Source organism: Malurus melanocephalus, unplaced genomic scaffold (assembly GCF_030028575.1).
Source record: "Malurus melanocephalus ecotype Western Australia unplaced genomic scaffold, MMel_1.1 scaffold_6, whole genome shotgun sequence".
Lineage (NCBI taxonomy): Eukaryota > Metazoa > Chordata > Aves > Passeriformes > Maluridae > Malurus > Malurus melanocephalus.
Window position 1 is genome coordinate 4,888,466 of NW_026623238.1, and position 17,130 is coordinate 4,905,595.

Sequence of the window (17,130 nt, forward strand, 5' to 3'; positions counted from 1 at the left end):
CGCCCCCTCCGCGGGCTGCGCTGGCTCATGGCATCCCCCTCTCGCCCGGGGTCGCAGCATGTGCTGCATCCTCCACGTAAAAATCTAAGAAGCGTCGAATGCGGCTTTGGCCTCGCTGGGCTGAGCACACGGGCGCTTCGCTTTCTAGGGCAGCTCGAGTGTCTGATATTTTGGTTTGTTTTATTTAGTTGTATTTTATATGTGTGTATAATATAGATAGATGATACATACCTACCATATATTATAAGTTATATATATGCATATATATATTTACTATATATATATATAATTTATGTTAGTTTTTTAACAAAACTTTTATATTTATTTCTTTCTATTTTTCTGCTGGGCTATCTTGTACACTGTGTCTGTGTACCTGGCTGGGTTTTGTAACGCCAGCAGACGCAGCCCCACCACAGCAGGGTGTGGCCAGGACTGGATTCCTCTGCTTCTTTTTAAAGACTTGTTTGGCTGGTCTTTTGGTCAAAACGCAGCACTTTGGAGAATAATTCTTTTAAAAGTGCTAGATTCTTAATTTTGTGCCAAATCTGTGACTTTCAAATGAAAGCGGAAGAGCTTATATAACATTTGCTGTGGACTGGAGCAAACTGCATGTTTCCTTTTATGTGGCTTGAAATGCTGTCCTGCATACACTGCTCCTTTTGTAAATGCAGTTGTACAGCCACATTTTAGAAAATTGTCTAATTATTTTAGTTTGCAGTGGAGGCAATTGATAATCAGCGACATGGTTTCTGTCCCCAGTGTTCCCCCGGTGCCTGCAGCACCCTGCTGTAGTCAGGCAGCTCCCGGGTTTTGGGAGTGCAGGGTGGTGGAGCCAGGCAGGGGCCAGGGCTCTGCTGCCTTGTCAGACATGGCCTTGATGGAGGAGGGCGAGATGAGTCAGTTGTGTCATTCTCACGTGTTTCTCTGCCATATTATATAACTGAGGAGTTCARAGTGCTTTTAGTCCTGCTTTCTGTCGAGTGAAGTCCCTTCAGGTGTTGACCTAGAAAGCAGATTCCCCCTCTGCACCTCCCCCTTCCTATGCATTTATAGGTCAGGGAAGGTGAGGCTGTATAAAGGAGGGCTTTGAAAGACCGTCCTGGTTTTTTCTATAAAAACCAGTGTTTGTGTCTGTGTATGTTACATGTAGGCACATGCCCAGCTGTAATTTTGACGCAAAGTCTTTTATGTTTCCCGTCTTGGGGAGGTTCCTTAAGTGTTGTCCTGCATTCCTCATTGAAGGAGTTGTTAAGCAATGGAACAGGCTGCCTGGAGAGGTGATGGAGTCACCATCCCTGAAGGTGTTCTTGGAACAACTGGATTTAACACTTAGGGCCATGCTCTAGTTTGCAAAGTGGTATTTAGTTACAGGTTGGATTTAATGATCTCAGAGGTGTTTTCCAACCTAAACGATTGTAATTTTCAGCCCTCAGCAGTGGAACAGAGTCTCAGTTTGTGCCTTTTTCAGCTGAAGCCAACTTCATACCTTTGAAAAGAACTGTAACAGAATTCACTGTTGTTCTTTGCATTGTGTCATGGTTTCTCACCATTAAGAATTATGATTTCTTATGTAATAAGTTCCCCATATTTGGTGGGCTTTTGAAACAGCTATTGCATTGTTGTAGAAGAGCCCATAATGCAGGGCTGCTATGAAGGATGAACTGCTCTTGTGAACAAGATAAGAGCTTAGACAGAAGCCAGGTTCTTCAAACTCTTGATTATTAAACATCAAACACTTTCACTTTTAAAGTGCTTATTCCTTTAAGTTTGGAAAAAATGTTTCTTGTGTGATTAATTGTAGGAATTAATTTGCTGTGGGAGTTGGTAACGTCTTAGAATTGATTCACATGCATAGTGAATTGGGACAACTATGAAGTGTGGAAATGAGAGAATCAGAATGATGGTGACAGTTTTCTTGACAGAAGTGTTGAATATTTTCATTGGGAAATGAGTCTATTTTGTTCAGGTAGTTAATATTTTTTCATGGTAGCATAGAGGGCTATTCTGTAGTGCACGTCTGGATTTCATCTGTTACATTTTTGTTCTCTCTGTACTTCTGGCCTTGGTGAGAAGATAAACAAAATGTTTGTTTAGGATACTTGTATAAAAACAGCCTTGTTTTAGTCAAGCTTTCATTTGCAAAGGGTAATAATGTACTTGTTAATCTGCTTGGGTTTCCTTGAAGTTTATTCTCCATGATTAAAATAGAATTAACAAGTCAAAATTGGAATTCCCTTTGGTACTTTCCCCTTACCCCCATGTCAAATTTCCCATATCATACCAACTCTTTGATTAAGATGAGAAGGTAGAACTGAATTTGTAGCTCTGACTTAGCTTCAGCCATGCTACTTATCTTGTTTGGTTGGTRGCACCCCTTTGGTGCTAATTGTTTGCATATCCAACATATTATAATACGTGCATATAAAGGATTTGCTGAAAGGGTTTCAAGTAGACAGTTTCCTGGGACATGGATGGTAGGATRGATAGGTGTGGTGGCGTGTTTTGAGTCACAGCCTGCAATTCTTGTAGTACAAATTCTTGCTAGAGTTCACATGTGAGTCTCAGACATCTAACCCCCAGGATAATTCCCTTTGGTGCTTGTTTTCTAGCACACCATTGTCTCTAGATCTTGAAAATGCTGGTTTCTGATTCCTTTTGCACAAACCAGGGTGATTTCTTCCCCGCACCCCTTGTGTTAATCGTTTATTCTAGSGCAAAGGCTACAACTTGTAGAACTGTGGGCTTGGCATTTTACCATTCTTGTACTTGCTAAAAGCTACAAGAATTTTTGAAGACTTTTAGCTGCTGGTATTCCACTACTCTGCCTCCTGTGCAGCTGAACAGATGTCTAATGTGCTTTTTGGAACAAATCCTCTGTGCCTCAGGCAGGTAGCGACTGTCTTCACATGCCACAGYTCCTTAGAAATAAGGAATGTCACCTAATTGAAACATCTTGCAAATACAAGGGGAACACGTTTTTCTTTAAAGTCTGTTATTCAGCTTTGTCACTACCATTTTACCTTCATGTATTTCAACTCTTTTCAGAAAAGGAGATGAGAGGAAATTTGGCATTTCTAATTAGAATTTTCTCCAAGCTGAGTTCTGTACAAAAACTGCTGGGAACCCAACTCRTTAAATGCTTCTGATAATGCAGGAGACTCTGTGTTACAGGGTTTCKTTTTCTTGATTTTTCTCAAGGAAGAGGTTAATTCAAAGTGGGACTGAGGACTGATACCACATAAAGTTATAAAGTGATCAACTTTGTGTTTGAAGTTCTTTCCTCATTGTGGAGAAAAATGTAATGAAATAATAATAAAAATTATGTCACAATGTTTTGTTGTGGGCATGGGGTGTTTTATACATGTTATAGGGTTATTTTAGCATTAACAAAATGGATAGTCTATATGAAAAATATTGGTGTAGAAGTGCATACATAATTGGTAGCCAAATTTGAAAAGGCACATTGTAAACACTARAGCAGACCAAAAATCTTTTATGCCTTTGGACGCTATATATGATAGTAGTTACGCTGACACAGCTAACAGGCATTAATACTTTTATCACATTTCATACCATTTAATTTATATGAGCTTGTGCAGACCCTAAGCTTATTTTGCATGTGTTATTTTATATAATTACCGCATTTCAAATAAGTTTTGCTTTGCTGTAAAAAAGGTCATCAGCTAAGATCTCAATTTCTATCTCTGTGAGCCTGAGTTTACAAAGTACTTCTGCTTAGAGGGAAAAAAAAMCAAAACAAAACAACTTGACCATGAAGACATTTACTTACTCCTTTAAAAAAGTCATGGCAGAAAGCCTTCAACTTAAGTTCAGTGCTTACCCTCATCAAGTTTGCTGATGACACAAAGCTGAGCAGTGCCATTGATACAACAGAAGGACAGGATGCCATCAAGAGGGATCTGGACAAGCTTGAGAAGTGGRACTACAAGAACCTCCTGAAGTTCAGCAAGTCCAAGTACAAGATGCTGTGTCTGGGTCAAGGCAATCCTAGATACAAGTACAGACTGGGAGAAGAAGTCAGTGAGAGCAGCACTGCTGAGAAAGACTTGGAAGTTCTGGTGGACAAAAATTTGGACATGAGTTGGCAATGTGCACTTGCAGCTCAGAAAACCAGCTGCACCCTGGGCTGCGCCCAAAGCAGTGTGGGCAGCAGGGCAAGGGATGAGATTCTGCCCCTCTACTCTGTTCTCATGAGACCCCACCTGGAGTGCTGCATCAGCTCTGGGGTTCTTAGCACAAGACAAATGTGGACCTGTTGGAGCAACTCCAGAAGRGGGACACAGATGATCAAAGGGATGAGACACCTCTCCTATGGAGACAGGCTGAAAAAGCTGGGTTTGTTCAGTGTGGAGAAGACTCCAGGGAGACCTCATTGTGGCTTTCTGGTACTTCAAGGAGAGCTATAAACATAGGTAGAGGTGAGCCTAAAAGGTGGCTTTTTACAAAGGCACATAGTGATTGGACAAGCAGTAGTGATTTTAAACTAAAAGGGGSAAATTTTAAATTAGATGTTAGGAATAAATTCTTTACTGTGAGGGTGAGGAGGCACTGGGAACATGTTGCCCAGAGAAGTTGTAGATGCCTCATGAGTGAAGGTGTTCAAGGCTAGGTTGGGTGGTASTTTGAGCAACCTGGTCTMRTGGATGGTGTCCCTGCCCATTGCAGGGGGCTTGTAACGGGATGATCTTTCAGGTCCTTTCCAAAGACCTGATTCTACAGTAAGGGCTGTGAAGAGTTACTTGCCTTAGAGAGGCAGGTAATGGTAGACATAGTGCACGTGCAGGTTGGGGTGAGGCTGTTTGCCTCTCCAGGTTTTAGAGTTACCATATATACATGCCTCTGATAATTCTGGCTTCCTTTGAGTTATCTTCAGAAGTATTTTGATTTTCATAACTCATAAAAATATATTTTAAAAAAATCCCAAAACCACAAGCACACAAACCCCCAAAACTCAAAACTGCAGACTTCTAGAGATGACAACAAAGCAAGAAATCTGCTCATCTATCTTCATTACTTCATTTCTWCTTCATTACTTCATTTCTATCAATRAAAGGCCTTCTGTGTTTGAAATGGTTCTTTTTTCAATAAAGACTTGTGATTCTTTATATTTTGTGTTGATTTCATACTGTGTATTTGCATGCCAAAATCCAAATGTACATGGCTTTGTTTTTTCTCATTGTCTGACTTCTTAGCTGTCTTGCAATAACCATATAGATGTAATGCAGATATACATGCAGGTTTTCGGAAGTATTATCTCAGTGCCATTTGGTTTTTTTTCCCCCCACACAAATTGCTCTGATTTAAATATCTAAATATATATAATTGTGGAAAAACAAGCTTCACAAATTCTATAATAATTTCTTCATTAAGAATTCTTCAAAATGCTGTAAATATCTTAGCTTTCCATATTGATAAAAATGTCTGAGAGTCTCCTATTTGAAATACAGAAATTGTTGGCTGTTTTTCTTTTAGAGAAGGTGCTATCTTCTATTATGTGTCATTCCTTTTGCAAATTTGAGTTCTTGAAGGCTGAATTTAGTTTTAACTTYAGTATGCAAATGAGGTTTTTCCTGGGCACAGGCTGTCGTCAACAGCTAACTTTAGCAGGTTATTGCAGGTAAACCAAGGWAAAGCGGGCTGGTTTTAACAGGAATGAGAGTGGGTTTTTTTAAATTTYCAACTTTATTTTTAAGCACTTTTTTACTTCTTTCCAGTGCAGTGTTTAGACAGAATATATTTCCATCTGTCTAGGTAAACCTTAAAATACTTCCAACTCCTTGCTTTCTGTAAGCTGTCAGCTGCAGGTTCTGCAGCGTTTTCTGATCTCTTCTGCCTTTCTCACCACTACAAGCCCCAGCTTAATATAATACCATCCAGTAAACAGCTTGTTATSCAGGGTAGGGAAGGAGGAAAATGTAGTAACGCTAATGCCCAGTATAAAAACCATTAGGGTTGTGAAAGCGAACATTAGAGTCTTTCAGTGCAGCTCAGCTGATACTCTGCAAGGCCATGGAGTGCTTGCTGCAGTAGTTGTACCCTGCCAGAACTTCTACTGGCACTGACATGTCACTTCTCACATCACCGTTGTTCATCGATGAACAGTGAAACATACAAGTTGGTAAAACTTCGGGAAGTGATAAAGATCAAAATAAACGAGCTTAGTACAAAGCTTCACTGYACAGAGACCCTATTTTTTACTTTTAAACTCTGCTTCCATTGCCTTRCACTGATGTATTTTATGTTGTGACCTGTCTCCCTTGCTGTTCTCCAAGTGCCTGTCAAAATCATACAACATTGCCAATTGGCATAACGATTGTGTCAATTCCAGCAGGATGATCAAAGTGGATGTTCTGAGCCATTCCTGGTTCATGGTCCTTTGAATCTCGAGGAAACAGTATGTGCATGTTGCTGTTGGTTCTAAAGTCAGGAGTAAGGAGCTCAGGCTCTGACAACAGTAGTCTGCTGGATTTCAACTAATGAAAATGGTTATTGTGGTTATTGCCTTTATTTTTTAAYATCCGTTTCCTCTAGGTTCCTTTTCAATTTATGGCACTATATTTCCTTGAATTCTGCAGATCTTTTCTTGACATTTSATTAACCTGGCTGCTTTGCTTTCAGTCATTGGCTTTAAATGTTGGAAATTGTAAATGGAGAGAGACTGATAGAGACATGTTTAGCATATGCTGCTATTTGCCATCCACTGCTCTGTATTGCAACATTTTTTCTTGGGCTGGGTAAAGTGCTTACAGTGCACGTCTTGCACGCTGTTCAAGGAATTCCAAGTACCAGATGAATTCCAAGGCTGGAGCTGGCTACCCTGATATMATGTTGTTACACATTTATGAAACCAAAATTGCATTAATCTCTCTAATTGTAATGCCAAACTGAAATCTCTTGTTGATGTCCTTTTCCAGTTCTGCGCAGTCTGGTTTTTCAGGTTTCTCTTTCTCATTAAAACGTTGTTTAACTTTTCTTGACTATACTAGTTCTCATGTTCATGAATGTTCATAATTTTTAGTGTTCTCTGTTCATACAGGCCTTTTGGAATTGATGTTCCTGATGTAACCATGGGTACTTGCAAATTGACTATGCCTTAATGTATTCTTGTGCTGTTTTTGAACTTTTTAGTGAAGTGAAAATAAAGACTGAATTACTGTATGAGGCTCATAGACATTGGTTTTTCTTCTTTTTGCAGCCAACAATCCCCACAAAACCAGTTTCCACAGAATAATTCAAAGCTCAAATGTACRCTGGCAGTGCATGTATGAAATCTGCATGGAAATTTTTGTCTCCCCTTTGTCGTCCGTTCTTTGAAACTATACTTTTGATGTTTGGGTTCTCATAATGCTTTATTTCATCTGTTCATATTCAGCAGAATTTTCATTGTATCAGAATTAGTTATAGCTTTTAAGTAAGAAGGCTTTATTTATGCTTTAATGCACCTTGCTCAGATAATTTCACCAAATGTTCAGCCAATAAATTATTACTTAGTCAGAATGTAAATTAGAGGCTGACGCACTTGCCTCATCAGCTTACAAATTAAGCAGTTAACCAATTTTGGTGTGATATTCCCCCATGGGGTTTGTGTTGCTGACTCACATATGCTCAATATCTTCTCCTTTCAACAACAAGCACGAGTCCAAATGAAGCTTACTCCCAGCTGAGCATTCGCTGGTCACGGCATTCCAAATCCATCAGTCAGTGTATCCTCCTAATAGATATTATTGTCTYATTGCTCCTGGTTACTTCTTTCCTGACCAGTGCTTGAATACAAACCAGACAATTACATATGCATGCTTAAAAGCTAATAGTGAACACAGTGCTACAGGGTTATTACGTGTTACTGATGGGGTAAACTGAACACGGAAATTCTGCTTGTGTCTAAATACTTCATACAGTATTGTTGTTTAAAAGCAGATATGTCTGTAAAATCTTTTCAATAGACTTCCAATATAAAATGAGTTCATAAGGAACTATTTTTACAGTTCAATTGCTAAGAGAGAGTGGGACAATTTGATAGATGCACACAAGTTGAAATAATTTTTGAGGTCATAGAAATCCCACTTACAGTTTGATCTGTTTACAAAGTGATTGAAATAAATGGAAGCAAAAATTTAATCCTCTTCACTAGAAWATTTATTTATTTTATTTCTATTGTATTTTGGGACAGATGCCACCATTTCATAGTGCAAAAACCTCCATGTCCTTTTTTTAAAAAAGTGAATAACTAGGTTTGAATTATCTGACATTTGTGCTATTTCAAATTTATTACGGCTTTTTTTTTACTAAAGAAACAATAATTTTCTTTGCCTTTGGACAAAGTTTTATGAAATTGATATAAAATTTAATAGTAAGAGTCAGGCCTCAGCCATATTAAATATACACTATGTATTGAACCATTAAACTTTGCCTTTTTAATATTTATTGTTGCCTCTGTCCTTACATAGTCCTGAACTCTGTCAACAAAATCTTGAGTGTGGTGTCCCAAGAGGGAGAGCCAAACTTYCCCCTTTCCTCAGTGATAAAAATACTGTGTTTCTTATGCTGTGGTTCCAATAATCACCAAAGTGAGAGTCCAGCCCGGCTTTATCAAGCATCATATTATACATAATTAAGGTCAGGGTGTGGACTTGTTTGTTTTTTGTTTTTTGTTTTTTTTAAGCAAGTTATCAGTTCCGCAAGGCCCCTGTAGACATCCCACCAGTTCCTTAGTATCTACACAACATTATGTAAGTAAATAAAGGAACTCAAAGTGAGCCACTGGGGAAAGARTCATATGGTTACCACTTTGGGTAACTGAGTTGGTTTTCAGCATGAAAGTGTTTAATCAGGTGGCTTGCTTGTTGTTAAAACCTCTCAGTGCCATGTTTGCTTGCCAATTAATGTCAGTTTAATTTTCATAGCTGCTACTGTCTAAATTAAAATTTTACTTGCAGCCCTTCTCTACAAGATTTAGCTTTGAACTCTTCAGTTGGTAGCATTTTCAACCTTTTTTCTTTCCCTTTTCCCCTCTCTGTATCTCTGTTGAACTTTATAAATATCACCCATTTCTTAGCTTCTGAAAGTGCACAAGTCTAGCCACATGCTAGATGTTGTTGTCAAATCCACCTGCTGTGTTTTAGTCCAGAAAAATAATCCTGCATTACTTCAGACTGTGGCAGGAAGGGAAAACACAGGAGATAATGGAGGAGTGAATTCCTGTAGTTACCCRAGGAATACAGAAGCAATACTGATGTAGGCAGGAAACAAGTGATACAGGGAGAAAGTGAAGTTTCTGCTGTTCAAGGATGGTGAGTGAAGCTGTTCTCTGCTTTCTGTTGTGGTGTACAGCTAGATGAGTGTCTCTCCAGCTTCTCTGTTACCTGGTAATAAAAGTAACCCAGACTATGTGACACCAAAAAAAACCCATCACCCTTTTAGAGGGGTTAGAGTGGAAATACCTCATTTTCAGTTTTCTAAAGTAATGGTATTTTTTTKGGGCAAAGTTTGTGTTTTAGAATACAGTTTTTGGAATCACAGTGCAGATAAGTGATAGARTTTTGGGATTGGAAGGCAAAGGGGCATCTAGTCCAACTGTTCTTTCAATAGGCATGGACACTTTTGACAAGAGCAATTTGCTCAGAGCAACCAGTTAGGTATTGGGAGGTGAAGGGACAGTGAGCTAGTTACAGTATTACTTCTGCTGACTTGTGAAGGTCAGCCTTGAATTGTCTTCAATTAAATAGTGACTCCTGTGTGCCCAGTGGTATGCATACAGTGTTTTCTGGTAACCAYTGAATTTTTCTGAAGCAATTCTGAATGTGAAAATGCTTACAGAAACTGTAAAGTGATTTTATATCTTTTCCCCACTCTATCCTTCCTGTTTGCAGAATTTTAGGTCTGAAAACACCTTATGTTTTCTCAATAGATTTAGCTAAGGGATTTCTCTTCTAATATGTACAAAATAATATTTTTTGTTTGGTTGGTTGGTTGGTTTGTTTTGTTTTGTTTTTTACTTTTTAGTAGCAGGAAGACTAATTGGAGATGTTTCTCAAAAGTCTGAGATTAGCCAAAGAGATGTGAAGGGAAGGAAGGAATGCATGCAAAGACAAGGAAGAAGAGTATGAGAAGAGCACAGAAGTTTATTTTRTTTCTCTAATCTAGAAGCTGGATAATGCTTGCTTTTGCTCAGTACTGTTTTTTAACTCCCTGATATTTTTTTATCTCCATTGTAAATGTCTTATTTTTCATTGTCTTGATTACTTTGCTAGAAGTCCTGCATGGTCAGCTACATWACCACGCATTTTACCACAGTTAAATCTTACTGAACCATAATTAAGTACCATGAAATGTGTATTTTGGGTAGACCAGATAGATGACCCCTCCCAAACTCGACACCTCTAACCTACATATAGAAGTGTTCACCTGATTTTGCAAATAGGCATGCACTGTGTATGACAATGTTAATTATTAACTACAAATTACAGTATGCTAAGTTTATACTTCATGCCTTATTGAGAAGAGTAGTGTTTTGGTATGCTTTTTGGGACTGCCTCAATGAATCTCCATCCAAAAGCAAAAATATTTTTCTCTTGCAAGAGGCCGGTAATATTTGCCCTCTGACTTTGAAAATGCAGTGTCAGGTACAAACAACAGAAGTAAGGGAGGCATTTGCTCCAGCYTAGTTTGTTAATCTACCAAAAGCAGTTGTCAGTTTGTGTTTTATTTGGGCAACACTGCCATTTTTGCCATGTAGCAAGATTCCAGCCTGGGGAAGCCTTCCARCCACAGAAGAAATGCATGTCCAGAATTCCTGCAAGCAGTTTGACAATTTTAGTACCATAACAGTCAGAGAGAATTCACATGCCAAGACCTTTTTCTGAATACCCTGAGCTCTTAAAGCTTCACCTTCTCCTGTCCTTTCATACTCAGGATCTTGACTATCACCTTAATTTTCTGAAAAGAGATGATTAGGAGATTAAACTAGTACTTCTGCTCTGATACCACAGTGCATTTTAGAGTCTGTTGCCTTCTGTGCATTTATTTCCTTTTGTTCCCAGAGAGGATAATATTTCTTCACAGCCTTCAGATGACATCACCTCAAACTCTCCAAGGTTATACCTGCTGCATCTTCACCAAAGCTATGTTTAGCTCTTTSAGTCTCCTGAAGAGTTGTGAAACTTTTAGTGCTCATGAGTCAATAGTTGCAACCAGGCATTCACTGGAACTAGCAGATTAATTTAAAATAAAGCATATATTTCTTTAGGTAGTAGGAGGTGACTTGCTGCTGCAGGAATTCCAAAGGCTGGGTATTAGCAGGTTTGAAAAGGCATTAGACTAATTCATATGCAATAAACCCATAAATAAATAATGACGGGAACGAACTGAGGATGTGTCTCTAACACCCTTGCTGTTACCAGTGTGGATTCTGAAGAAGTACCAGAGAAAGAGATTGCATAAAAGAATCARGCCTGTTTGTTTCCTAAGTGGTGTCTTTGGTTCAAACTGTCAGAAATAAAATGTGGATCTGATACAGAGGATAATATATTTGCTTTTTCCGTGTTTGTTTGATTTACTCTTTATTTGTAAAGAAACACGTTTCCCATACAAAGGATACTGTTTTGTTGGGTTTTTTTTATCTTATGACATGTCCTAAACTGGCCATAGATATGATTTATTTCTTTCATGTTTTACAGTGAACAACCCTATACCTTCCAACCTGAAGTCAGAAGCTAAAAAGGCAGCTAAAATATTACGAGAATTTACAGAAATAACTTCCAGAAATGGACCAGATAAAATCATACCACGTGAGTAAAGAAAATGTTTMGATTAAGCTAAAACTTTCAGCACTCCCCTGTCCTGCAGTCATGTAACYTTTACCAATTTCCTGTTTCCACTGACCACAACTTAGAGATGAGTGAAGGTTTCAGGTACCATAACTTCTTTGGAAGTAAAGGGTTTCAGTTTGCTGTATTCTTGGCAAATGTTACTGGGAGAGATCTTTTGAATGTTTACAACCACAAAGCACCTGTCCTGGAAGGCTTCCCTCTGGGGTGGATGAACTGTCCCATGATCAACRCTGAAAATGTATGTTCTTAAGAGAGAGCCTGGAATAGTAGCTCTAACTCTTGAATATCTGTTTATTAGAATTAGCTAGGTGAAATTAAGTTGAAGCAAAGAGATCAGGGTGCATTTTCCCTTTGRAAATGTTCCCTAGTTCAGCACTCTTACTTGCTTCTGTCCTCTGTATTTTTGCAGTTGTTACTCTGTTTCTCCTAGTGTCTTCCCCCAACTGGTGTTGCTGGTTGTGGTTTTGAATCCATAGCTGTTATGTTCTGGAAGGTCTGCAATAAGGTTTCCAGGATGATGACACTTTTTTATATTTGCCACAAGCACTGTCTAATTATATAAGCTTCTTAGGCTGCTGTGTGTTGCTKTGATTTAAATCTGGACTCCTCCAAAAATTTGTGGAGATGTGGTCGTCAGCTGTTCTTTGCCTGTTTTCTGTTTATCTTGAYAAGGGTACTCACACACAATGAGTGTGGCACTAAAATTCTGTACAAGCTGATSAGGAAGGTGAAGCAGTTATGGCAGTGTATAGATTGTCACAGCTAATGTCACGTGCAGCGAGGTTTGTGGTTCTTTGTGGTGGAGGTTTCATTAGTTCAAATTTCTTTGCAGTTTTTTCTATAAGCATTTGCTTCAGTTACGTTACTCTTGTGTGTTCGAAATTGTTAATATTTGAGTTTTGATTTCTCCTTCTCTTAGAACTTCTCTTACAAAGTCTTGAATAAATGGTTTTGCTGTTTCAGCTCATGTAATAGCTAAAGCCAAAGGCCTTGCTGTTTTGTCTGTTATCAAAGCTGGATTTTTGGTGACTGCTCGCGGGGGAAGTGGAATTGTGTTAGCACGTCTTCCTAATGGAAGTAAGTGGGTATTTTCCTTTTGTACTTCATGAGAGAATTAAAAGAGATAAAGATAGATTTTTTTTTCCATTCTTTTCACAGTATAAACCAGGAGATGTGTGACAAGTCAGGCAAGTAGGTGACAATGTTTGGTGTGAAAGCTTTGTACCTTTGACCAAATGTAAATGCTTTCAGTGTCTTTGTGAAAAATGATTAAACATAAAAGCACATAATATAAATTTCATTAGAAAAAATGATTATATCTGATTATAAACAAGTGTATGATAAATAATTTGTAACAAGGAATTGTTTATATCATCAGGTTTGTATTTCTTAAATTCCTTCCTGTAGGATGAAGCATTAGAGTTATGGTTCTATTGTAGTGGTTTTGAACATAGTTTTAAATAGAGAATTTGTTCACATTTTTTAACTGTAGTAGTATTTCTTTTAATATGCGGTAAAAATTCCATAAATTTATTTTGTTTTACATGGCAGCCTGGTCTGCTCCTTCTGCAATAGGAATTGCTGGCCTTGGTGGTGGATTTGAAATTGGAATTGAGGTATGATTTTGCATTTGAAATATTTGTTGGTGACTTTTTTTGCAAGAAATTAAAATACATAGGCAAATATTTAAATGTCAGTGAGATGGTAGAATCTACTTTTATGTACAAAAAATACTAATATGAAATCCATTTATGCAAGACAAGCAAAAGAGGGGGTTTGATCCTATCAGTCAAATTGTTAGGAGACATTTAGATGAAGTGACATGACACTTTTTTCCTTGATTTCTCACTTTTTCACTTATGGAAAGTTTCCTGTCAGTGTTCACATRTATGACAATTGGAGTTAATTAAACAGTATCCTATACTTAATACTGTATCAAATGCCTTGCTAAAGAGCACAGGGACTCCATCTGGCAAGGAACAGTGGAGAGAACTCCWCTTACTGTTACTGTACTTCACACATTTCCCACCCACACTGTGGTTACTGACATGACCCTTCAGTTTGAAAACACCAAAACTGGTGATGCCTCTTCTAAAGGAATACTGTAGAAAAGGAACCAGTTTCCAGCTAGCAGAAATGTTTAAGTAAAGGATTCCCAGGATATTCAGAGAAACCTGGTGAGCTGAGCCCTGACAGCTCTCTGTTTCTGCTTCCCATTTTTTCTTTCTCACAGCTCCTTCACACTTGCATGTTTTGATCCTTCCTCCTCTTCCCCACCCTAGCCTCCAGACTTGTCCTTCTCTTTTTCTCTGTGTAGCTTCTGTTCTGCTGATTCCCAGAGAAAATCAGTAACAATATGCTGCCAACAAGATGTCTTGCAATGGGCATTCTGCTCTTCAGATGAATGCATGTTTAGCTGATGTGGGTGATCCGTGTCAGCCCTTGGTACATCTGCAACTAGCCAGCTATCCAGTCAGCCAGCAGTCACAAAATGAGCAAGAGATCGATATTTTATCCTCTCCTCATTATTCACTGTGTGATCTTGGGCATTATTGCAGTGCACTTTTTAAAGCATGATGTAAATACAAAATCATTAATTTCTGTGAGGGTTTTTCTTTGGTTTTCACAACTACAGGATTTGAATGCGTTATAAAGTGTTCCATTTGAGCCCTAGAGTTTGTTTTGTTGTGGGGTTTGTTTGGTTTTTTTTTCTTTCCTTTTAAAYCTCTTCATATGTTTTGAATAATCTATGAAAATTTTCTTTTAATCATCCCCATGGCTCATAAGGTAGCCATTTCCTATTGATACTTAATCAAATAATTTCWATACAGAACCTATTTGTGAGAGGGTTTTTTTCTGAGTAATATTGTGCCCTTCATTTGAAATTTTAGTCAGCTTACAAAAATGCAGTTTCCTTACTGGCTTTATTGTAACACAATCTTTTATTTCTTCTAGAAAATATATGTTATTGAGAAATACCTGAATGACTTAGGAGCCCAGAGCCCAATTTCCAAGCATTCTTCTAATATTCTTCTGTGTATAAACTTAGACATTTTAGAAAGTGGGTGAATTTTATTATTGTAGGAGAATAGTTGACCCAGTTGTAGTGATACTTATGCATGGTTTTAAATAACAAGAAGGAAATCATAGATTTCAGAAGTCACAGTGACTTGGTACCTCAAATTAAAGACCAATTTTAAAATTGGTATAAAGGCTTTCCTTGAAGGTTCTCTCACTGTGGATTTACATCCATCTTTAGCAATGGATTCATCCTCTTAGTGGGTAAGAGGAGAAAGCAGTATCCTGCAAGACATTCTCCCTCCATCCCTTGATGATTCAGAAATGACTCCTGTAGCCATCTTTTGTTTGGGATGGGGTGAAGGTTACCAGGGGGCGTATAACAAAGACCTCTCTTGTGATGTGTGTAATACTTCTAGGCCAGCCTTGTTTTGCAAATAATCTGGTATTTCCTCTTGTATTCCCTGCTGTCACTGTTTGGAATTTGGGGTAAGTTGAAAGTTTTTTTCTGAACCTGGCTTCCAGTCAAGTCCATCAGATGAGAGATCAGGTGCAGTAGTCCTTGGGTACGTTGTTACCTCTTCAATTATTAGGTTTAATAGGTTCTTGAAGCAACTGACTACATCTCATATTCAAGTCTTAAAAAATTAATTAATAATTCATATCTGCACACACACATATATAAAATGTGTCATGAAAGTAAAGTTTTATCAATAGCACCTTGATTTTAATTTTTTTAAATTTTTATTCTTTGGGTCGTAATTTTTGTTTAGTAATTTCTGTCTTGCCTTTTAAACTAATTATGGAAGGATCAAAATTATTCACATCTGAAAATGCCTTTATAATTATTTGTATAAGCCATAGAAAATAATAAGTTGGTAATTAGGATGTTTGAATTAAGATGGTTTGTTAGTGCTGTTGTTTATCACATGCTGACCATATCAGCGCTTTGAAAAAAATCAAATTTGATTAAAAAAGTAGTTGAGAGAATTTTTCATTTCAAAATACCTTGCAGAAAAAGAATCAACTTTGTCATGAAAGCTATTTCAAAATAATCCATTGCAAGAAAGGACGTTCTCCTGTGYTGTTCTTTCTTCCTAAAAAGCATAGTACATCTATTTGATATTTTATAGGTCTCAGACTTAGTGATAATACTGAATCATGAAAGAGCAGTAGAAGCTTTTGCTAAAGGAGGGAATCTTACCCTTGGAGGAAATCTTACTGTGGCAATTGGACCTCTGGGGAGGTAGGTAAGAAACTTTCCTAGTATGGTGTATATGGAAAATAATTTTTCTTTTTATGTTACATAACAACCTGGGCAACTGTTTGCTGAGCAGCTGCCCTATAGAGAAGGTGCTGGGGTCGTGGTGGACAGTGGGCTAAGCCACCTGTAGATTCTTGACAGAAAAGGCAGTGAACAGTGTAGGGGGTTACATCAACAGGACTGTAACCAGTAAAYATGGGAATTGATTTTTCCCATTTGCTTGACATTTCATGGAGTGTGCCTAGAATATTGTGTCATGTTTCAGCCCTGCAGAAAGTTGTTTATAAACCTGAGTGTGTGCAGTGAGCAACTACCTAAATGTCCAGGGACATGCAACATGTGAACCATGAGGCTGAAGGAACTCAGCTTATTCAACCTGGATGCAAGAAGACCTTGAGGTCTTCTGAGGCTGATTCCCAGTAGGGCATTACCAAGAAGACAGACCTCAGTTGTTTACAGAGRTACCTGACAAGACAACACGAGGTAGTAGTCATATATTTCAACAAGAAAGTTCTGACAGGATATGAGAAAAAAAATATGACATGAATTAAACTGAGTGATGATTCAGGTTGTTCACAATGTCTTTGGAAGCACATCCTTAGAATTCTTCAAAAACTGGAGCATCCATTTCTCCATTTGATGTTATATCCATTTTGAGATGACTGGCTGAGGTATCTTCAAACCTAAAATATTATGTGATCCTGTGTAGGACAAATACTGTAATCTTCCAAATCTATTGAGATCTGATAGGGCCTTACTTGAAATGTTTTGTGCTGACCATAAAGTCTAGGAGTATTTGGAAATACTGAATAGTTTCAATGAGCAGTCCAAACATAATCAGATCATTTTTAAATGGAATTAAAATGTGGCTTAATAGTTTTCAGAGGAGGCTGTTAAGATCCAGTTATTAAAATTATTGCRCAGATGCMTCTGCCCAAATTAAGGGGAAAACGAGGCCATATGCTGCAGTCAATAGTATGGATTCTATTTAACAGTAAA

At 38.0% G+C, this 17,130-nt stretch overlaps 1 protein-coding gene across 1 annotated transcript in view; it reads left to right on the forward strand.

Annotated features, from left to right (window-relative positions):
• Positions 1-98: 98 nt before the first annotated feature.
• SH3YL1 (SH3 and SYLF domain containing 1) overlaps positions 99-17,130 on the forward strand; it is a 42,566-nt gene continuing 25,534 nt past the window's right edge. Inside the window, exons 1-6 of the mRNA XM_057371349.1 lie at positions 99-173; positions 3,852-4,101; positions 11,697-11,807; positions 12,813-12,926; positions 13,401-13,465; positions 16,001-16,113. Of these exons, the coding sequence (XP_057227332.1) occupies positions 99-173; positions 3,852-4,101; positions 11,697-11,807; positions 12,813-12,926; positions 13,401-13,465; positions 16,001-16,113 (728 nt within the window). The remainder of the gene's footprint in view (positions 174-3,851; positions 4,102-11,696; positions 11,808-12,812; positions 12,927-13,400; positions 13,466-16,000; positions 16,114-17,130) is intronic.